This window comes from Rhinopithecus roxellana, chromosome 14 (genome assembly GCF_007565055.1).
Source record: "Rhinopithecus roxellana isolate Shanxi Qingling chromosome 14, ASM756505v1, whole genome shotgun sequence".
Lineage (NCBI taxonomy): Eukaryota > Metazoa > Chordata > Mammalia > Primates > Cercopithecidae > Rhinopithecus > Rhinopithecus roxellana.
This window is the reverse complement of record NC_044562.1, coordinates 106,714,169-106,738,998: the sequence shown is the minus strand read 5'-3', so window position 1 is coordinate 106,738,998 and position 24,830 is coordinate 106,714,169. Positions and strand designations below refer to the sequence as shown.

Sequence of the window (24,830 nt, the reverse complement as noted above, 5' to 3'; positions counted from 1 at the left end):
AATGGGGCTACCTATTCTATAACCTCAGTTAGGTATTTCATTAGACAGATATTCTTTATCCCTGTAATGGACCTCGTCAGCCCTCCCAATCCTCTGTCCAATGCTGCCCACATCAGCTAGATACCACCAACTGCCTTTTCCTTACTAGAGGACTCAGACCAGCTTCATTTGTACTAAATTCTGCAATATAGGAATAGTAAGCAAGTTCAGACGCAGGAATAGAAAATTGCTACATGATATATAAATTAATGGTTACCATTTGTCCATCACTGAGAACGTGTCTGGACTTGTGCAATGTCCTTTGCCATATGCAATCTCACGTTCTTCTTTCAAAACTCTCTGAGGGGTACTGTATTTTTCCTATTTTGGAGATGGTCTGAGGCACATAGCTTATTTGTGTGACACTGAGCAAGCTTCTTACTCACTGATGGGGTTGGAGTTCAAAGCCAGGTTTACCTAACCTCAAAGGGCAGACCCTCCACTATGTTGTCTTCTCTCTCTTTGCATTTTCCTCGCCACTTACTTCAGAATCCTGGAGGATTTGACTCTTGCCACCTTGCTGTGGCCTGTGCTTCCTCCCGGGTGTGAGAGTCTGCCAGTGCTCACCCTCTTGTTGCTGACCCCTAGTGCTTCTCTGCTTCTCTCCCTGGCATCCACCTCTCCCATTCCAGGTCCCTGGGGCTAGTGTGCCCCTAAACAGACTGTTGTATGAGTAACCGCCAGACAATTGTATTGCCATCTTCTATTAGACATCCTTGACTGCAACACCTATCCTAATTTCAGAGAAGGGAAAATGTGAATAAAACAAAAACAAAAATAAATCACTGGAATTGATGAAATGCCACAGGGAGATCCCGCGTTTACAATAATAAGGCTTGTTCCGTGAGAATTTCTTCTGAATAAGAAATTTAAAAGTCTTGACATGATTCCTTTAAAATTTTAAGTTCACATAATCCATTTCACAATATAAATTCATGATGGGGGATGGGGAATCAGAAAACATACCTAAAACTGGTAGTTCTCCTTTTGCTCTTGTGTCATTTACATGCTGTGGCCTCAGAACTTACATCCTAAGCATATGTCATGGTAATGCTCAACAATAGGCTGTCTACGTCAATTTAAGATGCTGGTTGGTGTTCACTATAAACAAAAACACCAGGAAACACCTCCTTGAATAATATCAACATTTATTTTGATTTTGTGATTGTTTTTTTTTTTTACTAATTTAGTGCTTAAAACTTTGCATCTGTTGCCTTATTTACAGGTTGATGCAAAATAGCTAATTCATGGAACATAAACCATGACATCTACACACACTCTTTAGTAAATTAACTAAAAAGTAAAATAAAAAATTAGAGTTGAAACTGACCCATGGTTCTTATCCCAGTTACTATGGCAGGCCCTTGTTTATTTTTATTAACAGTTTGTCTGTGTTGGTCGGAGCCCCAACAGAATGAAAGCATTTGCACTGTTTATGCACAAGGAGCTTGGGTTGGAGGAAGCTGAAGAAGACATAAAAGACATCTGTGCTGGGACAGACAGATACTGCATGTACAAAACCGGGCCTGTGCTCACCATCAGTGTAAGTATCCATGGTTGCATTTCAGCTAGTCACTGCAGGCTAGAGAAAAAAGTGGAAACTTTTACATGTAGGAGTTCCTTTTCCCTCCTGCTTTACATTCTTACACAATTAAGCTAGGTGTCCAGGTATGAGTTCCTTATTGGAAAAAGCCCCCAGGGCAGAACATAGCATGCAGCATCATTTTTGTTTATTAGTTACCACTTAGGTATTCAAATTAGGGGGAAAATACTCAAAGCACCCTCCTTTCTCTTTACTTTGTAACTGGTTAACACCCCTCACTCCCCCCACCCAATGGCAATTTTCCTTCCTCTATCCCTTACCCAGCTTTGGAAATGTTGAGCTTTTAGTATACATAGGCTAATTTTCAGGACTGCTAAAGTGCTGCTGTTTAACACCATAATAAGCTCGCTGAAAAGCTGCTAATGCATTTCTACTGAGCTCTTGTGAATTACTCTCCTGCACTTAGAACATGTGAACAGTTATGGAAGCACACAGTGTCCTAAGACAAAATGAAAGGGGAGTGATTTGCAGTTTTAGGGAACATGCAGACCATTTCCCCCTTGGACTCAGCTGGGCACACACTGATGAGGGCGTATGTGCATAGGTGTCCAATTTGCCTTCCCATGTTTATCTCTCTGGACAGGGCTGTATTCTGAAGCAATAACTCTGAAGCCATCACATTTCTGGGCAGTGCAATCCTCATAAGAGGCACAGGCAGGCATGCCAGGGGACAGGGGAAGAATCTCCTGCACAGGGTGGCAATTCTAAGGAACTGAGCTGTAAGTGGCTCCTACCAGAGGGAATAGGCATCATCCATTGATTGCCTTACAGTGTGGACCTGCATTGATGAAAACCTGTGGTAAAGAAGAAAAAATTATGCAACAACAATGAGGCAGCTAAATTGATCTCCTCTCTGGGCCAAGAGTGCCTGAAACCTGTTCAAATGGGAGAATCCATTCAATTATTCGCTTGTGCATTCAATAAATGATTACAGAATATCTACATTAGAAGGAAGCTGAGTATCCACTGATCTTGGCAAATTTTTTCTTACCAACATTTGCTGGACTTTTAGACTATAACTGTTTTTTGTACAGTAAATGGAGAAACACAAAAAAGTTAAGTTTCTTAAAAATGTGACACTGCCATAAATAAGCAGTAAAACTTCAGAGTAAGAAATGAAAACAGCAATAGACTGATCCTGCTGTCCTGTCTGGGAAAAAGACCTGAAATATGTGTCATGTCAAGGTTGCCAATTAGAAATGGGCCTTACTAGGCAGGCAGGGGACTGACAACTGTGATTTCTTCTTTGAAAACTCTTCCTCTCCAGTAGCGGTTGAATGGGGTGCATGTGTGTGAAAGAGAGCACAAGTCCATTTGTCATTTCATCAACGTGTCACATAATAAGTGACAATCATTAACTTACTAAATGTCTGCACTGGAAGGAATCTAATAGGTCAAATAATAATTCATCTTAATTATAGTAAGAAAATTAGGTAAGAAAAAATAATACTGAGAGAGTTTATTCATTAGTCACAGAGACAGTTCCAAAGTCCCAGACTTGTTAATCTTGAATATACAAATCAATACAAGTTTGATTCCTGGCTCCAGGACGCTTACTAAGCATTTGAAAGTCAGGGCATATTCAGTGGGAACCAGAAAGGGGGAATGCAGAGGTTCGAAATTTCCATAGCTCAACATTCTCAATAGAAGGAGGAAGCTCAGGTGAAAACATCATGGTCATGGCCAGTGGTTTTCCAGAGTCTTTGTATCCAAGAGTAGGACACACTGAGGAGCACATTTGACTCTCTGCTGTCATGTCAGGAATGAAGTTACTACCAGTTTTGAATTCAGTGCCAGTTTCTACAAATTACAGAATGTAGGATCTTTCTGGAGGGTTATTAGGACATCGTGTAGCCACCAGGAGTTGCTAAATCCTGTAGCCTGTGTTGATCCCTTTCCTGGTGACATTGATTCCACTGTCCTGAATACTGAAAAAAACAGGGTTATGGTCATGATCTATAGTAATTTAAACTCACTTCCACATTCAGTATAAGTTTAAAATTGTGAAGTGGGGAATCTAGCCCACATTTCTACCCTAGTACTTTTCAGAGCACACAAAATTAAAAGCAAATGAAATGGATTCACTACTTCATTTAGTATGGTTGAAAAGGACTCTTGATTTGGCGGCCAAAATTATATTTCCTCAAAATCAAGTCAATCGTGCAAAAAGCTCTTTTTCAAAGGCTCATCATGAAGAGCCCAGTGGGAAGATGGGAAATGGCTCTGCCCTGACACACCTGTATACTATACCATCCCCACCTTCTGCTCTTGCTGATGAGGGCTGAAGTCAACAGAACTGGCAGCGAGATGCCTCCCTCTGATCTTCACAGATGGACACATCTGTCAGCGTGTCATGTAGGCGCCAGTTAGGGAGGACTTACGTTTTCCTCAGCATTGGCAAAGTCTTAATGATTATGTAAATTTATCTGAGGTCTGTTAACTTGTAATGAAGGAAGAAGATATGTCCTGTTCATGTATCACTTTGCAAGATGTATGAAGACTTTCTCTTTCTCTCAACAGCACGGCATGGGCATCCCCTCCATTTCTGTTATGCTTCATGAACTCATCAAATTACTCCACCATGCACAATGCTGTGATGTCACCATTATTAGAATTGGTACATCAGGGGGAATAGGTGAGACGGATTGATTTCTATTAGAATTGAGTGATCCTTACACACGTGGTAGCTGCCAAAATATACCATCCTATTCAGAGCCCAGCAGAAGCCCAGATGGGCTAAAAAGTGTCAGAAGGCTGGACTTGAGGAAATTTAAGGAAATCCACCCACATTGCCTTTTTCTTTTCTTCCTTTTTTCTTTATTGAAACCCACAGGGAGAGATCTCACTACCTATTGCAGAATGGTCTTAGGTGTTTATAAAGAGTAGAAAAATTGCTAGAAGATGTGTTTTGAGGGTAGGGGTAAATTTCAAATCTTAGGAATTTTTTTGTTGTTTTTGTTTTTGAGACAGAGTCTCGCTCTATCGTCCAGGCTAGAGTGCAGTGGTGCAATCTCAGCTCATTGCAAGCTCCGCCTCCTGGGTTCATGCCATTTTCCTGCCTCAGCCTCCTGAGTAGCTGGGACTACAGGCGCCCACCACCATGCCCGGCTAATTTTTTGTATTTTTAGTAGAGACAGGGTTTCACCGTGTTAGCCAGGATGGTCTCAATCTCCTGACCTCGTGATCTGCCCCCCTTGGCCTCCCAAAGTGCTGGGATTACTGGCGTGAGCCACCGCGCCCAGCCAGGAACTTTTTTAAGTGACAGAAGTAATTGTGTTCAAGTAAAAAAAAAAAATCACAAAAATTTCCCAGTTTTATCAGCTAAGTGAGCAAACTGTGAAGCTCTTAGAAAAACATTGCTTTTTGCCCACATCAGTTACTACATCACCTCTATTGGCTGTATCTTTTCCTCATCAGTACACCAGAAAGAAACCAGGCCAGGCTTTCAGGGAAGGCTTAAGTGATGCTTCCTAAAGTTTTCACAGAGCCTCCTGACCTCCCTTCTTCTTTGGCTTCTCAGGCAGCTGTAAAGAGGCCTTGTTTTTGCTTCCAGAATGTGTTGTGATGAAGTTTTGAGGAAACGTCTTCTTCTTCAACTTTTTCTTAAGGAGCACATCTTGTCAGGGTATGATTTTACCATGTCACCAAAATGCAAATACAGACTGCACACGGTAAATGGAGAAGTTCGGTTGACAGGGTGATAGAACTGAATGGACATTATAAAAAGGGCTGAGATTTGGGAAGAGAAATGGTTGTAGAATTAGACATTTATGGAGCAAAAAGGGATGTCAGAAATCCTCACACAAATAGCTGGAGAAGTGTTGTGTTCAACATCACAAAGCCACCATGGCTGAACCATGCTTCACTAGAAATCATACACGTTGGAAAAGATGGTGGCCTTTCCACAGCCGTGGTCCAGGAATAAAGTCCAGCCAAGGCCCTTACATCTGGGAGAAAGTAAGACCTTTGTGGATATCCATCCAGAGAGAGAAGCAGAGTGTTAGCAATAAGTGTTAGATCAGGCATCCTTCTAGATTGTAGTTTATGCAATACCCCAAATAATCAGTAGTAGGGAACTACTCATTTGGACATGAATTTCAGATAACATACCTCTTAAAGTTGCTCATAATTCTTGGGTTGTGGGTTACAAGGATCTGCCTTCATAGCTCACATTCATGCATTATAAAGTCCTGACTGCTACAGTTACCACTTGATATTAATGAACACCAGCATGGGCAAGGTGCTCCGATGACCATCCAGCTCTTGATAATGGTCTTTTATTTCATGGCAACATGATACATACAGCACACAATGAAGGTCCATGGATGGTGGCAAATTAACCCACTGTGCTGTAGACACCTTCATGTTGAAGTTTTATCCTCATTAAGAACTCTTAGCTTATCAAAAAATTGTATTTGCTTATTTTGTTTTAAGCAGTTTTGCATTTGGAGATGAAAGATGTACATGGTATTATGTTGCTCACATGATCCCTACATGAGCCAACACAACTTGATAAGCATAAAGTACTCAAATAGTACGTTGACCTTTGAGAAACCTCAACCATGACATAATACACTAACACATTTAAATATCAGGATGGCATATAAACAACATCATTTTTATGTATACGCTTTCAACTTCCCTCTCAATCACTTTCTTAGGACATTGTGAACAATTCAAGGAGCCACTTACTTGGATTGTTTAAAAAGTATCTGATCGGGCACGGTGGCTCACACCTATAATCCCACACTTTGGGAGGCCGAGGCAGTGGATCACTTGAGGCCAGGAGTTTGAGAGCAGCCTGGCCAACATAGTGAAATCTCTACTAAAAATACAAAAAATTAGGTGTAGTGGTGTGTGCCTATAGTCCTAGCTACTCTGGAGGCTGAGGCAAGAGGATTGCTTGAACCCGGGAGGCAGAGACTGTAGTGAGCTGAGATCACCCCACTACATTACAGCCTGGGTGACAGAGCAAAACCCCATCTCAAAATAAATAAATAAATAAATAAAAAATAAAAAAAATAAAAAGTATTTCACCCCATAAGGATCTATTATCAGTGGCCACCTTGGGTCTCTAGTTGGATCTTCTAAAGCATTTTGTAATTAAGTCTACTTTGATCAATATCAAAATTTATGCCACCCTGAAGGATAAGGCTATACTCTACAGCAGGGATTGTCAAGCTTTTTCTGTAAAGGACAAGATAGTAAATATTTTAGGATTTGCTGACTGTGTGATTTCTATTGCAACTTCTCAACTCTGCCACTAGAGCTTGAAAGTGTTATGCCCAGACCATTTATTCCCCAAAGAAGACCACCAGAGTCCAGAGTCAAAGCCAAGCGGCAAGGATCTTTACTGCAAGTTCGAACTTGGTCCCTCCGTTCCACAACATACAAGAGGGCCTCGAACGATGCATGTGCCCGCTTTTCATAGCCCGATGTATACAGGATATGTAAGGTTACAGAGGAACAAAGGAATTCTTTTGGTCGCAGCATCACAATTGGTTAATATTTTAAGTTATACATTTAACAGTTTTCTATTTGTTCCCGTGCATTTAGTAAAACTACAAATGGTTGTGACCTTATCGGGGGCTCTCTAGGTGGTGTTTCTGAGATATATGGGGGGATGTGTTTGTGTTGGGCTCAGGAAGTTGAGACAAATAGAGGAATGTGTTTGTACTGGGCCCAGGACTGAGATATATGGCAGACACCGGTAATTAGAACAGAACAGAGCAGGACAGGGACTTTCACAACACTTGTCCTTACAACGTCTGGAATCTATAGATAACCTACTTGGTTAGGTCCAGGGTCGATCTTTAGGCTCAGGGCGCCGCCCGGGCTGTTTGCCTGTGGACTTCATTTCTGCCTTTTAGTCTTTTCATTTGATCTCTTTCAAAAGCAACTATAGACAATATGTAAATAAATGGGTGTGGCTGTGTGATAATAAAACTTTATTTACAAAGACAGGATTTGGTTTATGAACCATAGGCTTGCAGAGCTATAATCTATGGCATCTTTGTGAAAACATTCACTCATTCGACAAATTGCTATTGAGTACCTATAATGTGGCAGGCACAGAGCTAGACCAGGAGAGAGCAGTGAACAGACACAGTTCTTGCCTTTATAGAGTTTATGTTCTATCAGAGAAAAAAATAAACAAATGGATAATTATAAAAATTGTTAGGACAGAGAGAGTCTAGGGCATATATGAAGATATATCTTCTTATTCAGGCTCTAAATAGAAATGAGACTGGGTCAGAAGCTGGGTCAAAACTGGGCCTGGGGAAATTTAGTGTAACCTATCTGTGTTGCCTTTTAATTTTTTCATTTGTTTGCTTCCCTTCTGTGGATTCAGACCTTTTTCAGGAAGTAAATTAAGCTGACACCTGAAGAGTGACTTGGTGTGTGACGAAAAGGTGGGGGGAGGATGAGAGGGCATGCCAGGCAGGGAGACTAACTGTTGACAGAAAACAGTTTCTTAAGTAAGCCCAAGTCCCTTGAGCATCCCAGACTTTGTAGCCATGGAAGGTCAGCCAAGAGGCCTGATTTACATGGAGTCGGGGAGGGAACAAATGTGACAAGAATCAGAAGTAAAAGAGGATAGAGATGCAAAGAAATTACAGTAATCAAGAAGTCACAGAGAAGATTAAATATTAAGAAGTCACATCACTTTATGAAAGCTACTTGCTGGCAGGCTTATTTATTTTTTTCCTGACCTAATTTATTCAGATTTGAGCCCAAAGGCTGGCACTAATTTGCACGTCCAAGAGTCATGTTTGTCTTGAAATCTAAACCCCATCACATTGTAAATGTGCATTTGGAAAGACAACAAATGTAAATGCCTCTTCTGAATGTTATTTAATTGCACTGGGAGAAGAAAATTATTTTAAAGTTGAAAACAAGGAGACTCATTAGCAGCTAGCATTAATGTTCGCAGAATTGGTTACATATGCTATGTGTCAAAAGTAAACTCTAAATGATATTCTTCTGTAATCATTTATTACCACATTGCAGGGATTGCACCAGGGACTGTTGTAATAACGGATATAGCTGTAGACTCCTTCTTTAAGCCCCGGTTTGAACAGGTCATTTTGGACAACATCGTCACCCGAAGTACTGAACTTCACAAGGAACTATCTGAAGAACTGTTCAACTGTAGCAAAGAAATCCCCAACTTCCGAACCCTCATTGGACATACAATGTGTACCTATGATTTTTATGAAGGTGAGAACAATTTATAAACTGGGAAGGCAACAGAAAAATGCCAGCAACTCTTTGTTATTCAAACCCATAATTTATATTAAAAGCTCTACTTTAGAAAATTAATATTTGTGGATTAAAAAGGAACTGAAACAGCCTTTTTTTACTTACTAAAGCATAAAAACACAAGGACATAACGAGCAGCAGAGAAACACCCAGAATGAATTTATATTGAGGGTGAATTTAATCCTCCAAGAACAAATTGAACACTAAAATGCAATTAGTGATGTTCACAAAATCTTATCTCTGTTTATGCCTTTAACTTAGATTAGCAGCTCTAAGAGAAGGGAAGTATACCGATTCTGTGTTTCTGCCATTCGTCTGTACCTTAAAAGGGATTCTGTCCCCAGGAAAGAGTGGGCCAGAAAATGGGGAGAAATGCTTGGGGAGGAGGTATAAATCCCACTGGATGGTGTGATCTGAGTGGGGCTTTGTCTCTCAGCCATGAGTAAGGGGTCCCCAGACCAAGTTTAGAGACAAATGGAAGGTGACTGCTATGGAGCAGCGCTTGCTACTAGGGATGAAAGGCCCAGAGGAAGAAACCTTCAAAGACAGACCCCCGACTTTTCTCGTCCCAGAAGAAAGAATCTACATAGAGTTGGTACCATGCCTTGAAGGGCATTCTGAAAATCTGGCAGTATAGTTATATTCTTTTCAAAATCCATACTATTTCATTATAAATTATTTTTATTTTCCCTTTGGATCAAACTTAAAATACTATATTGAATTTTAAGAAATTATGTTTGGAGATAGGTCATATTATCTATACATTTTACTTCCAGTTAGTAAAGGTGGTTTTACCATATAGTTGTTGTAAAATAGGAGGGCTGTTGGGGTCTGAAAGGGCTGAGACCCTCTGTTCAAGCCCCACTGACTCACAGTCCCTCTATCTCGAGGGTCACTCACTGATATGTTAAGCAGAGTTTGCAAATGGCAGCTTGTTAAAGTCAATGTTTCTTTTGGTCTGCACAGTATTTTTTAAAATGTGAATTATTTTGGCAACATTTACAATATCTGGAGATGTTATATGAACATTCACATTTCTGGCTTTTTGAAAGAACTAACATTTAAAAATGTGGAATATATGCATGGCAGCCTTGGCAAGCTCTGGCCCACATCTGGGGCTACATTTGCTGAGGCTGGGGTGAGGCTGCTCCCCTCCGACCAGACACTTGCGTCGGCATTACCCGCGTGGCTTCTGCGAGGTCTTGTTTGAATCAGCTTAAATCGCACTCTGTCAGAGGTGTCGGCAGGCAGCTCTAATGAGAAGAGAAGGAACAAGGGGAAACAGACTGCCAGGGGTGAAAGTAGCATGAAAGACTTAGAGGAAAGGGAGAAAAAGAGAGGAAAGAGCACCAAAAAGGGGATTGTGAAAATCATGGATGGCAACAGCGTGCTATTAGCCCATTTGCTTGAATCCAGGCCTTTTCAGGAATGGGGAGGCATTAGAAGGTCTATTTCTGGGTGTGCACAGGGTACAGGAGGAGTAATGACATCAGACTTTCCTTTTCTTGCTTTTGCCTGCACTGGTGGATACAGGTGAAATTCAGTGATGAATGAACACTGGGAGCAGCCTGGAAAGGAAAACATGATCACAAGGGGTGGCATACAGCCTGAGAGGTGTGCGGAAAGGGGGAAGGCGGACAGTGTCGCAAAGGGCATAAGGAGAGGCGCAATGTGCAAACACTGTCCTGATCCTCAAGTAGCTTAGTGTCATTGAAGCCTCTTTTTTTCTCCCAGCACCCATCCCCGGGCCATTCCCCAGTCATTGGAGCAACCTGAGATTTTCCTCAAAGGGTAGCTCTCACAGCAACAAGCCGCTTCCTGATTTGCCTGGGCACAGTGCTGGCTACGGTAGCCACTCAGCAGTGACTGACCCCAGAATTGAGGCCCTCGGCCATGGACGCTTCTTCCTACATATGAGACTCCTGAGCCAGGGACAGCCTCGTTCCATGGTCCTCTGGTAGGAAGAGTCACACAGTTCAGTTTATCCTACATGGGAAGCACACTGCAGAGTTAGAGACAGCTGCGGAGGGCTCCAGCCAACAGTAAGCCTCTTGTGACGCCACTGCCAGTGGGGTGGGACATCGTCACTAAATGTTCTCCCCTCCCTTTCAGGCCAAGGCCGACTAGATGGAGCACTGTGCTCCTTTTCCAGAGAAAAAAAGTTAGATTACTTGAAGAGAGCATATAAAGCTGGTGTCAGGAATATTGAAATGGAATCTACAGTGTTGGCAGCCATGTGTGGACTCTGTGGTCTAAAAGGTAAGCTTTTCATGAATGCTTAGGTCAAATTCTCCTCTTTCATGCAGCTACTTTTACACTTTAGGAGAAGAAAAAGGGGTCCAGCTATATATTACCTTGGGCTGAATGCATGGCTTGTAATTGTATATAATGTACATTATCTCATAATATCTTGTGAGTGGCCAGGATGTTATTCCTATTATGCAAATAAGGAAACTAAACCTCAGGGGTCAAAATCAAGTTGCCCAAGGTCAACAGCTAGTTGGTGACATATTCAGGACTCAACAGCAAGTTCGGTTTCCTTCATCCTGGTAGTGGCTAGTAGTTTCTTTTACAACTGAATTTATCGAGACAAGATACAAAAAAAATTCCTAAAATAGTCCATCAGTCATAATTTTAAATTGCATGGTCAAGGAAGGATGGGAGGAGAATGTGCCACATGGATATCTGGGGGAAGAGCATTCGGATCAATGCAAATCCAAGGCCACAGGCAGGAGCACTCAGGGAGAATTGGAGGAAGAGGGAAGAGATCAGGAGGGGAGAGGCAGTGGTGGAGAATGGTAGGAGAGAGGGAAGGTACACAGATTGTATAGGACACTGTGAGAACTCTAGGTGAAATGGAGAGCTTTGAATAAAGAGGTGGCTGGATCTGACCTGTGTGTTAACAGAATCATGGTGGCTGCTGAGCTGGGAAGACCTGAATGGGGTCAAGGGCAGAAGCAGGGAGAAGAACGAGAGGGCGAATGCAGTAGTCTAGTGAGAGTTGATGGACAAAGTGATAGCAGCGGAGGTAGTGAGAAGTAGTCAGATTGTAGAAACATTTTGAAGACAAACCCAGCAACATTTGCTGATGACTTGATGTAAATTTGGGGAGAATGGCAGGAGTTAAAAGCGACTCCCATGTTTATGACCTAAACTACTGGAAGCATGAGGTTGTATAACTGGGATAGAAAAAATTAGGGTGAAGATGTTGGGGTAGTAGACATCAAAATGGAGGCCAAGGAAGCAGGTGAATTTATGAATCTGGAGTTTAGGTGGGTCGTTTGGACTGGAGACGTAAAATTCTAAGTTGAGAGCATATAGATGGCATTTAAAGCTATGCAATGGATAAGATAACGAACAGTGAGTCTAGACACAGATGACAAGAGGTCCTTGCTTAAACATTAAAAGTTAAGGGAGATGGGAGAGACCAAGGAGGAGTGGCTCATGAAGTTGGCAATACACCAGGGAAGTGTCACATCCTGATATGCAGAGAGGAAGGCTTCAAAGAAGTAAAGAATTACAGCACAATAAAGCTTCATTTTTATCATAAGTGGAATTTGACTTGTAATACTTGTCCTTATAGCCAATCATTTTTAATCTACACATTACAAACAGAATATATGTGGTCATATTTCTAAGAATGCGTTTTACAAAAAAGCTGTAGTTGTAAGGAGATTAATTGTCGAACTACTATCCTTAACTACTTGCACCTGTCAGAATATATGCACATGTAAATTTTTGGTAAAAATGTGGGAAGAACACACAATGCATTTTTGTACTTTTTTTTTTTTTTTTTTTTTGAGACAGTCTCCCTCTGTTGTGCAGGCTGAGTATAGTGGTGTGATCTCAGCTCACAGCAACCTTTGTCTCCTGGGTTCAAGTGATTCTCCTGCCTCAGCCTCCCGAATAGCTGGAATTACAAGCTTGTGCCACCATGCCCAGCTAACTTTTATATTTTTGGTAGAGACAGGGTTTCACCATGTTAGCCAGGCTGGTCTTGAAATCCTGATGTCAAGTGATCCGCCTGCCTCGGCCTTCCAAAGTACTGGGATTACAGGAGTGAGCTATCACGCCCAGGCTATCTTTGTACTCTTTTGAAGGTCATTGCTAATACCCTCTTTTAGAGAACAAGAGCATCTGCTTTTCTCTCTACAAGTTAGTGACAGTGGGAAAGCAGCACCCCACACAGCCTGCAGGGACACCTGGATTCAGATGTTTCTGCTCTAGGAAATGCCTCCTCACATTTATTTATTATATAAACAAGTGATCACTTGAGTCATGTCTCCACCTAATATGTAAGTGTAACATAATCTGTTAACCACTTTGTTAATAGTTAAATATAAAATGCCGAGATATCAACATGTTGCCTTTGTGAAAACTGGGTGATGACCAGCAGTTCTTTTTTAAGAGGCACCAATTGGCAGCCAAGAAGAGTTCTAGGCTTGTGGACTCTGGACTCAGTCTTTCTTTCTCTCTTTAGGATGTTGCAGAAACCTAAGTGAAGTTATTCGAAGAGCCTTTCTGTCCTTGCTGCAAATCTTTGTGACCTTGCTCTCTCTGCTACCTGCAGGTTTCCCTCCTGGATACTTTCTTCTCTACATTTCTGTAGTTACCGGCCCCCACTGCATTTTCTTTCTTATGCTGCTGCTGGACCTGCTGGTAGCTGATTTTCACCTGCAAATAGCTCTCTCCCAGGCCACTGCTGCAGCCTTTCATGGAGTAGACCCTTTCTAGACTGCCAACATTCACACTAAAGGCTGCATCTGCAACTCTGTAGTTCTTGGGAGTATTTCTCTCTGAATGTCTTCATGGTGCCAGGGGCTCTTTAGTTCCCTCAGATACTACTGTTTTAAAAGGTGGATTCCTGGTATGCTGTCCCTTGGAAGATCAGCCACCAAGTATAGAGACGAAAACCCCATACATAGGATGCTATCATATTCTCTTCTTTCATTACTACTTCATAACATCCTGTTCCTGTAACACTGAAACTTGGAAGCTGGCACCTGGCACCTTCTGATTTTAACCCATTTATAACACACTTTGTGTGAGCCAGAAAAGCTTGCTTGGAGAAGGGCTGAGAATGCATTAACGGACAGCTGCTGAAACAGAGGAAGTTAGAGAGGGCATCCAATGGTAAGCAATATGGAAAAAAAGATTTCACCTGGCACTAAGAGCCCAGGGTCCATAGGCATGTCTCTGCAACCCCCTCCCTGCCACTGTTAGTTATGGCCCACCGTATCCTGTTTCACCAGACAGCCTTCTGAGACCTCTTCTGTTCCTTTAGTACTACCAGATGACTGGATAACCAATCTGAATTCATACTAAGGTGATGGCTTATAAATAACAATTTTTTACATAAACAAGGGTCTTCTAGAGAACCACTGTACTAATTTAGATGAATTACTCAGAATTTGGACCATTGCAGAAACAGATCTTTCTATATCTATTTAGCACAAGGAAGCCTTGGGTCCATGTGGATTACCACTTATCTTTGCCGTTAGTATTACACATCTCACCCTAAATCTCACCACCTCAAAAAAGTCTTGCATGACTACCTATACTCACTCACTCACAATGGTGTCATTCTATTTCATTTATCTGCATCACATTTACCACTACTGACTATATTTCCAGTCTGTTTGTAAATTAACTTATATATTATTTCATGCATATTAATGTGTGAAGGCCTACATTGATTATTTCTCTCCATTAGAATATAAGTGCCATAAGAACAGGGACCTTGTTTGTCATTGCTGTATCCCCAGTACTTAGAATAATGCCTGCCATATGGGCTTTCAATATTTACTGAACGAGTGAATGAATGAAAAAGAAAAAGGGCCGCTAGACTCTTTCTCACCGTGGAAAATGCCCATTGCAAACGTTAACCTTCATTCCCCAGCCATATAAGTGGCTTAGAATTGTCTAAAAGACTTGGGAGTATCTCCTAACTGTCCACAAAAGAGGAAGTAAAGCCTTAAAGTCAAGCCTCCCTTTGCTCCAAGGTCTATACAAATATTTATTTTGCTAGATCTACAACCTCTGGGTTTTTCAATATTTGATAGGTGGACAAACTACCTATAATAAGGCCACTGATACCCATAAGTCACTGCTGCTATCCTGATCTCATTATCTTAGAAAAGAGAGTTGGGAATCCAATGCTGTTTTAACAAAGATTCAGGTGAAGGGAAATAGTGGAATTCACTCAATTATTCCAAGGCTAAATTTTCAGCATAAGGTAAACCTGTACAATGGAAGCTCTGTGTAATGCTCAATAAATGCATTCTCCTGTCATTTTATAATATGCACATATCCGTGTCTCTCTTAAAGCAAAATCTACTTTAATTGAGCCCCAAACATTCTGGTTAAAGATGATAATCCTCTTGTACTATGAACTTGTGATAAGTATGTTTAACTTGCATTCATGTTTTAAAGACAGTGTTGCCTTTTGACACAGGCTTGCATGACAATATATGAAGCCTAATATTTGTCTAAGCTTAGGTTCTGCTTAAATCCTCTTCTATGTCTAGTTGTTTGCAGCACTCACAGTGGCTTTTCTTTAAAGAATTCAGTGTTATTTCCTTGGATAGACACTGGTAACTTAGGGAAATATTTAGTCTTTATAATATTATCTTAATACAGTTCAATGAGAGGGAGCAGAATCTTGACTTTAATTCCATATTTATATTCTTCTGCTGTTCCCAACAATGAAGGATATTGGACTCTGAGAACTACATGAGGATCATTGATAAAGGTAAAAAGATACTACAAGGATTAAAGGTTATAATCGGTTTGGAGCTAGAGTATTTCTTAACCCTAAAATGGAGATAAATCCAGATTTTGAAAAATCCTTAGGCCAGGGTACAAGGCAACCAATTGCAGTGCTCTTCACCTTTACAAGAGAAAAATAGACGGTAGCTCAGGAAGGTTAAATAACCTTCCCACCTTCTCAGAGCTGGGAAACAGGTGAGCTGGACTTCAAACCCAGCTCTGCTGACTCAGGCCCCTTTGCACCCTGTCTGCCTGCCATTTCTTGCCAGCAGCCTCCCTGTGGAGACAACACGGTCACAGTCTCTGGACAGAAGAGCCAAAATATGCACCACTAAAAGTCAATGCAGATTTTTCCATTTTAAGTGTCGTGAGCAGATAGTTGCACCACTGCTACAAGCAAACCCTAAGGGCTGAGCACATATCAATTGACTTAGTGATGGGATCAAATAAAACATTAAGCAGATACTTATTTACTAGTATGCAGAGCCCTTATTTTGCCAAGAAAATCAGTCACTGTAGCTGGAAAATCAGGTATAAATGGTACATAATTCATTTATTACTTTTACAGGGACAAGATTTTTAAAAAATGTTTCTTTTTGCTTTGTTTTCACATATTTTAATCAAGGTCAGTGTCTATAGCTTTGTTTCATTCATTTTAATTCCACCCTCCTAGCCTCTATTCCACTCTTCCCTCCCCACTGCCAACAACTCACACATTAGAGATCATTTAGGGCCATTGATTCCACCCTATCTGTGGCTGTCATTATCTGTGGCCCTCCTCTCCCCTGCTCTGACCCCAGGGAGGCCATCTGGATTCCCCTGGTGAGCCTCCCACCCCCACCTCCAGTAAGTGCTCAAGGCTCCATCCTCTGCCTATCCTGCCGCATCTCTGGTTAAGGGTCCCACATCTGGCAGAGCCCAAGTCCTCGAGGTTACCTCTGGACCTCCTGGAGAAGACAGCAGTTTTTTGAACTAACCAAATCATGTGAGGCATGTAAGCTGAGGATGTAGACTTGCAGGAAGCCTCTGAGATCTAACCTGCTCCTTGCTCAGAGGATGAAATGAGGTCTAGAGAGTGTAACTGACCTCCCTGAGGAAACAGATAGACTAAAACAGAGATGAACTAGAATAGAGATCTCCTGTCTCCTGATCACCACTCTCTTCACTATTCCATAAGGTGCAAAAAAGTACTGTATTCATCTATTGAAAGATGACCTGTACTGCCTCTATTTGAAAAAGCGTTTGTGGCAGCTTTCAATGAAAGAGGAATGCATAATAATATAATTTAAACAGAGGTAAAAAAATAAATAGGAGGCATTTATTTAAGGGAATAGATAGGAAGGTATCCTTTTTTTATTTTTATGTTTTGAGACAAGGTCTCTGTCTGTAACTCAGGTTGGAGCACAGTGGTATGAGCACAGCTCACTGCAGCCTCCACCTCTTGGGCTAAAGCCATCTTCCCACCTCAGCCTCCAGAGTAGCTGGGACCACACGTTCATACAACCACTAGTTTGTGTGCGTGTGGGGTGTGGGTTTGTTGTTGTGGTTGTTGTTGTTTTTGCAAAGTCTAGGTCTCACTTTGTTGCTAAGGCTGTCTTAAACTCCTAGGGTTCAATCAGTCCTCATGCCTCAGCCTCCCAAAATGCTGGAATTGCAGGCATGAGCCACTGTGTCTGGCTAGAAGTTATCAGTATTAAAGAGGCCATCCAGGAGTACAATACTTAATTTAAACACTTAGATTGAGCTCCGAGTTTCCTGGAAGCCAAGCTGTAAATGAAAACACTGCATTTGGGAGGCTGAGACGGGCGGATCACTAGGTCAGGAGATTGAGACCATCCTGGCTAACATGGTGAAACCCCTTCTCTACTAAAAATAAAAAAAAAAAAATTAGCCGGGCGTGGTGGTGGGCGTCTGTAGTCCCAGCTACTCAGGAGGCTGAGGCAGGAGAATGGCGTGAACTCAGGAGGCGGAGCTTGCATTGAGTCGAGATTGCGCCACTGCACTCCAGCCTGGGCGACAGAGCAAGACTCTGTCTCAAAATTTAGCTACTAAACAAAAACATTTGCAGTTTGTCACAAAATCTTGATCCAAATGTTAAACTTAAATGAAATTATCAGCTATATTATAATGTGTCGTGTCTTTGGTAGCACCTTTATAAAAGGTATGGGACAATTCTTCATAGGTATAATGAATTGGTTTTAATTCAGCATTGTTTGGGCACCCAAAGAACTGGGGTCCAGGTATGTATATTTGTGGTAATGATGATTCAGAGATAGAGTTTCAAGTCTTTAAAGCAGTCATTTTCAAATATTAATGTACAAATAATTTAACTGGGAAGATTTTTTCATGCAGATTCACTGCCCTTTCCCAACCCCCATCCCCAATTCTGATTTGGTATGTCTGAAATAAAGCCTAAGTGTCTCTGATTCTGATGCAAGAGACTAGTGGAGCACATTTTGCGAAACACCAATCTAGAAGAACAAATTGTTTCTATGTCTCTTACCGTTGACCAGCCCCTTTGAATATAAATTTTCCCCACCTTGTTTTTAATAAGCAGCCAACAGCCTGAGATTAATGTTTCAGCGGAGATACAGGAAGTGCAAAGGCTCTGGGTTGTTGATTAAAAAACATTTTCCGTGCTTTACGTACCAGGCATATAGGGAGCAAAGGTAGTGTTTGCTTAATAAACTCAAACCCTTGAAGAGCAATGGGGAGGGTATGAACACAACCAGGAAGAGGTAGAAGAAAGGCCAGGCTGGGAACTCCAAAGCTAATCTTTTCTGCTTTGCCATTTTCCAAAGACCAGCCCTGTTTGGCTTCTACTGTGCACATAGGCATTTGTGCCCAGCCCTGCTATCTTTGCCCATTGTTCATGAGAAATGCTTGTTGGAAGTTCATTCTGAATCAGAGAGGTGGGGTTAAAGTGGTGATCCATAGCAGTGTATGGATTCCTAAGGATTCATGAGTGAATTTTCAGGGGCCCTGGGACCCCTGAAGTTATACACAAATATTTTGTGTATAGGCAGAAGTGTATTTTTGTGTAAAAAGAGGTTCCAATTAAGACTTTCATCAGATTTTCAAAGGGGTCATAAATGTTCCCAAAGGGTTGACAATCACTGGGCAGTCCTAGTTCAGCTCAGGGTGCATCAAGCTCCATGTTCCGGTCTGTGTGTTCCCAGAACATTCTAGCCTCAGGTCAGTTCATTGACAATCTCCTTGGTGGCAGTTGGGTCACTAAGTATCTCTTCCTCCCCAGCAGCCAGCCTCCCTGCTTAATTTGAGGATTATGCTAGCAAAGCTGTCAGGCTTAACTTCAGCAAATTGTTTTGGGTAATTAGTCCCTTTTAATTGCTCATGGAAATAGTAATTTTAGGTGACAAGATTATTATACGCTGCTTGTTAGTGGATTCTCAAGGGTCAAGAAAATGCCACTGAGATTGCTATAACCTGTTCTTTTCTATCTTTGGCATTCCCCTTGAAATCCAGAAAAGACATTTAGTAAAGTCGGTTCCCACTCTGTAAAAAGTATAGAGCACTGGTTTCCTTTTATCCTTCTGCCAAAGTGAAGGATTAGAGCAGGACTTTCAACTTTTCTGTGTGACTGCCAGCCCATGTTAGGCTTCACAGGTTTGCTGATCATTAACTTGAAAAGCTGTGGGAAGTTTCTAGCTCTTCCATTTGCTCGTTTACCTGTACAGCCAAGTTGCTTTACAACTGACTGAGTTTTGAATAAATAGGGTCCTAGGTGATGAAATATTTGACACAGCTCAAGTTGAATATTTTCATTGCTTTTCACGTCACTGAACAAGAGGGTCAGTCTGACCAATGGGTCAGTCTAACCGATAGGGCAGGATTGCCTCATGGTTCACCATGTGCTAGCTCAGGGGAGGAGTGGATGGAAGGTAGAGAACTCTTCTCATCAGTTTAGGAAGCTAGGAGTTGATTGGCTCTGACTAGCTGTGTAATACTGGGTCATTCGGTTGATTTTTCTAAGCCCTCATTTAATCATCTGTCAAAAGGGGACAAAAATAATACCTAGCTCAAGGAACAGCTGTAAAGGATTAAGTGATATCATAAATGCTTGGCATGTAGCAATAACATATCAAACAAAAAGATATACATGGATCAGAGAAATGTGGAGAAACACATGGAGAAAATATTTCTAAACTGATACATCTGATAAAAGGTGATATAAAGAATATGCAAGGAACTCAATAGCAAGAAAACAAATTAAGAAATGGGCAAAGGATCTGAATAGTTTCTAAAAGAAGACATACAAAAGGCCAACAGATATATTAAAACCAAAAAACAAAAAACATTCAACCTCACTAGTCATCAGGGAAATGCAAATTAAAACCATGGTGAGGTGTCACTTCACACCTTCACACCTGCTAGAATGGCCATAATCAAAAAAGATGAAAGATTAAAAGTGTTGGCAGGATGTGGAGAAAAGAGAACCCTTGAATACTGTTGATGGGAATGTAAATTAGTACATCAACTATGAAAAACAGTATGATGGTTCTTCAAAAAACTAAGAATTCCCATATGAGCCAGCAATCCCACCTCTGAGTACATATCTGAAGGAACTGGTATCAGTGTGCTGTAAAGAGACACCTGCTCTCCCATGTTTGTTGCAGCTTTATTCGCAATAGCCAAGATACAGAATCAACCAAGTGTCCGTCAACAGATGAATAGATTTTTAAAATGTGGTATATATACATGATGGAATACTATTTAGCCTTTAAAAAGTAGGAAACTCTCTCATTTGCAACAACATGGATGAATTTGGAGGTCATTTTGTTAAGTGAAATAAGCCAGGCACAGATAGACAAATACTATATGATTTTATTTATATGTGGATTCTAGAAAAATCAAACTCATAGAAGTAGAGAGTAGAATGGTGGTTACCAGAGTATAGGGGGATGGGGAATGGGGAGAAACTGGTCAAAGGGTGCAAAATTTCAGTTACAAGGAGGATTAAGCTTGAGAGCTCTATTGCATAGCATAGTGACGAGAGTTCGTAATAATGTATATTGAAAAATCTCTAAGAGTAGATTTGAATAGTTTTCACCACAAAATGCAAGTATAAGAGATGATAGATATGTGAATTAGGCTAATTTAACCATTTCACAATGTGCACATACATGAAATCATCACATTGTACCTCATAATTATATACAGTTACTATGTGTCATTTAAAAATAAAGTAAGATAGCATGTACTGTTATAATTACAGTATACTACTTCTTCCCAAATCTAGATCTTATAAAGAAGTCTGAAGTAGCAGAGAGGTCAAAGAAATAAACATTACCCTCATGCCCAACTCTCTCCATGCCTTCCAAGTTTGTTAATATGGACACATCTAATCAAATCACATATGCACCGAAATCCTTTTTAAAATGATGCAGATTCAGATGGAGATTATCACACTGTTAGCAATTCAAAGTGGCTAACACTGATTTTGATGTGAGTAACCACATTCCTTGAAATCAAAGATTTGATGTGAAACTGACAATAAAGAATTCATATGGAACTCAATTCTTCTCGCTGATGAAACCAAAGACACTGCCCTTGTGACAACTTTTCAAAAATGAGTTTCAATTTTTAAAAAAGACTTTTGTTCTTTTTTCTCCAGTTTCTTATCATAAGATTTCATTCTCATTCTTTAGAAATCAAATGCTAATATATTTGCTCTTTCAAGGTGCTGCTTCTTACATTTAAGCATTTCATATCATGTTTTATCCTCTCAAATTTCATGAGGACCAGTATTCACCTTTATTGGTATTTCCTGAGGTCAGCATTCTATATCTCTTCTGTATTTACTTTTCTCTTCAGCTAGGGCTGCAATGCAGCAGGCAAGCTCAACCATTGCACCAAGGAGTAAAATGTCACCTTGGGAATAACGGCTAGTTCTCTAGTTATATCCTCCAGCAAGAAGACCCTCCTCTAAGAACTGGAAATAGGATAGAAAACTGGAGATGGCATGTCTCAGATTGCAAAGCTTTCTCCTTTATCTTGAATATGATGCTTTCCTGAGCCTTAATCTAGTCATTTGTGGAGGAAAAGAGGAAGGAGGAGTGTTTGCAACATTTCAGTTAACTTATTTAAATAAAGTGTTTGGTGGATTCCACAAAAATATGAGTTATATTGAAGACCAGAAGTTTCAGTAGGTTGCGTCTACATTACAAAAAAGGAATACACAAAGTACATGTGCTATGGATGCTGGCATGTTTGACTAATGCTTCTATAGAGAAGATGAACCCATTGATTCCAGCAGTTGTGCTAATTGCTCTTCTAGCTGCTGTGGTTTGTGTGACACTTCTCGACAGACTTGACTGTGATCAGATCAACTTGCCTCATGATGTCCTTGTGGAGTACCAGCAATGGCCTCAGCTCCTAATCTCCAACTTCATCACACGGCGGCTTGGACTTTGTGACTAGACGTCCTAACAGGGCAGCCCAACCCTCCCCTGCAAGTTTGTAGCTCAAGTTGTAATGTGAAAGTCATATTTTATTTGTGGCATTTTTATATAGTTCTCATCCACATGGTAAAATCATAATGGAAAGACTTTATGAAATCCTTCTCTCTTAAAAAGGAATTTATTGTAAAAGAATTTAATACACTAAATTAAATTCAAATTTCATTTTATAAGTTAACAAAATCAGTCTAATAATTAAAATTTTAAAACTCCTGGATTATGACATTTGGAGTTTCATATGCAGCATTAATTAAGCTCACATCAAAATAGACCAGCCATTTGCAGATACAGTTACCAGTCACTCTGTTTCTGAAACCAATCCAGAAATTCATGTTAGAACATTGTCAGGCACTTCTAGGTATTGGACAAGTGACAGAAACTGATTATCCACATTAAAAATATTTACAGAAAAAAGTGTCAATGAAATGTAGGTCTATATGGAAAAGTTATCATTAGGAAAATATGGCCATACTTCTTTTTTACCCCTGCACAATTTCAATGCACCACAAAATAGGATTCAAGATTTACATATGCCTGTTTGTGTTTTGTCTTGGAATATAACAACTCTGGATTACATTTTCCTTTCAACTGAAAACTCTCAGTAATGCAAAGAAAGGCCTTCCTTTTTCTTCAGAATCACAAGTGACTAAATTGCCTTCTAGCCACTTTTTTCTTGTAAAAAATGTGTTTTGAGGAGGCTGTATTTTTTATTCCATTTCAATGTTAACCAAATAGGCTAAGAAATTCGTAGCAATTGAATTAAGACTTGAGTTCAAGATGTTAAAGGAATCCTTTTATGTGACTTGTCTAGACCGGCCTATTGCCCTACCCGTTTGATCCTCTGGGAGCCATGGTGCTCCTCCCGGCTGCACATGCTCTCTGTGAACTGATTGCATCTTGGGTTCTTCTCAATTTGACATACTTGGGAGTTAGAATGACTGGATGGGGGATGGTGGAGGATGACTGGCACACTTGTATAGTATGTAATGTGGTGTACATATATTTATATGGCTGTGGCTCAAATAAAGTTTAATTCCAACACAGTACAGATTATTTGGTTCCTGGAGCCATTGTCACATGTGACCAAATGGAGGCTTGGAGCAGGAAAGACGTCCTGGCTGGTTGAGTCTGAACTGGCCTGCTCCTGTGTGGGGAATGGCTTTCTCTTTTAAGCAACAACAATAAACAAGAGGTGTTTATTGTCACCGATAAACAATCCACCAAGAGGTACATTGGTTTGTGAACTTCTTTTTGGCACTAGAGACACTTTAAGTGCTGTTTTTAGGGTATCCCAATAATTGACCATCAAATTCAAAGATCAGAGCTAAAAGCAAGCTAGAATAGTATTGCCATCATTTTCTGATGGGATTTTTACTTTGTTTCATATTTTTTTAGACCATGTAGTGGAAGCCACCTCAGAGAGCCTTCAGTTTGAACTTTTATCTGTATGCTCCTGGACAATCCTTTTTTTTTTTTTTTTTTTTTTTTTTTAATACAGGGAGGAGGAGAGGCTATGAGAGGGAGAAGAATGAAATAATTACAGTTAATCTTCTCAACTCCTGCGAGGTGTGTGTGTGTGCATGTGTGTGTGCACAGGTGTGCGCATGCGTGCATTTGTGTCTGTGTCTTCCTCACTGGTATTTTCTACCTCAATAACCATATCGCTCGCACAAGCCAGAAACCTGGGAAATCCCTGTGATGATTCTTTCTCCTTAATTCTCACAGCCAGTCAATCACTAAGTCGTATTAATTGATCCTCCTGAATATTTCCCCAGTCTGTTCATTTCCTTCCATCTTTTTGGCACCCATCCTAGTCCAGGTCACCATGATCTCTCCTCCAGATCACTGAGGAAGCCTTGCTCCTGATCGCCTGCCTCCATTCTTGAAGTTTGATTGGGTTATTTTCCTGCTTCAAGGCCTTCACATTGGTCTTAGAATGAAGACCAAAGCCCTCTGCACAGCTTAGGCATTCCCAACCGGACCCAGCGTGGTAGCCCAGCTCACCTTGCCCACTTCTTCCCCTTGTGTCTGCCCCCCAGGCACATCATCCTTGGTTCTTCAGTCTTACCCAGGGCACAAATTCACAAAGGCATAGTCCCTTGGGAAGGACTGCCTACAGATCCATCCAATGGGAGTGCTTGGCTGTGGGGACAAGTGGGACTGAAATCCACCCTGTCCAGCTAGCTGTGTGACCTGGACAGGGTGAATCTCAGAACACCCTGAGCCACATCGACTGAGAGGGGCCTTTTCCTGACTTATACAATGGTGTTATATGGGATGATGGGAACTCTTAGTGCCAATGTCCCTTCCCATTTCAGAGCCTTTTGCTGTCTACTCTCCCTGAAGGGCCCTCACTTAACTCATGCTCATGGTTTCAATCTCAACTGAAGGAAGATCCCTTCCTTCAGAAAGTCTTTCTAATCCTCAAATTGGATTCCTCCCATGGTCACCCGTAGGCCCCCTCCACAGCCTCCTCGACTGTTTCTTCAAAGTACACAGCTTGCAACTATGTCATGATTGGGGTCATTATTTAACTAATGCCTACTGTCTAGACTATAAGGTTCTGGAGAACAAAGACTGCACATATTTTATTTGTGTCTATTGCTCCAAGCATCTAAAACAATACAAGACACACGCTAGGCCCTCAATAAATACTTGTCAAGTGAAGAATGAATATT

At 41.0% G+C, this 24,830-nt stretch overlaps 1 protein-coding gene across 1 annotated transcript in view; it reads left to right on the top strand.

The window, feature by feature from the left end:
* Positions 1 to 23,191, top strand: part of UPP2 (uridine phosphorylase 2) — a 32,194-nt gene extending 9,003 nt beyond the window's left edge. The window contains exons 3-7 of the mRNA XM_010353355.1: positions 1,424 to 1,582; positions 4,163 to 4,277; positions 8,654 to 8,863; positions 11,018 to 11,164; positions 21,972 to 23,191. Of these exons, the coding sequence (XP_010351657.1) occupies positions 1,424 to 1,582; positions 4,163 to 4,277; positions 8,654 to 8,863; positions 11,018 to 11,164; positions 21,972 to 22,114 (774 nt within the window). The 3' untranslated portion in view covers positions 22,115 to 23,191. The remainder of the gene's footprint in view (positions 1 to 1,423; positions 1,583 to 4,162; positions 4,278 to 8,653; positions 8,864 to 11,017; positions 11,165 to 21,971) is intronic.
* The last annotated feature ends 1,639 nt before the right edge of the window (positions 23,192 to 24,830 follow it).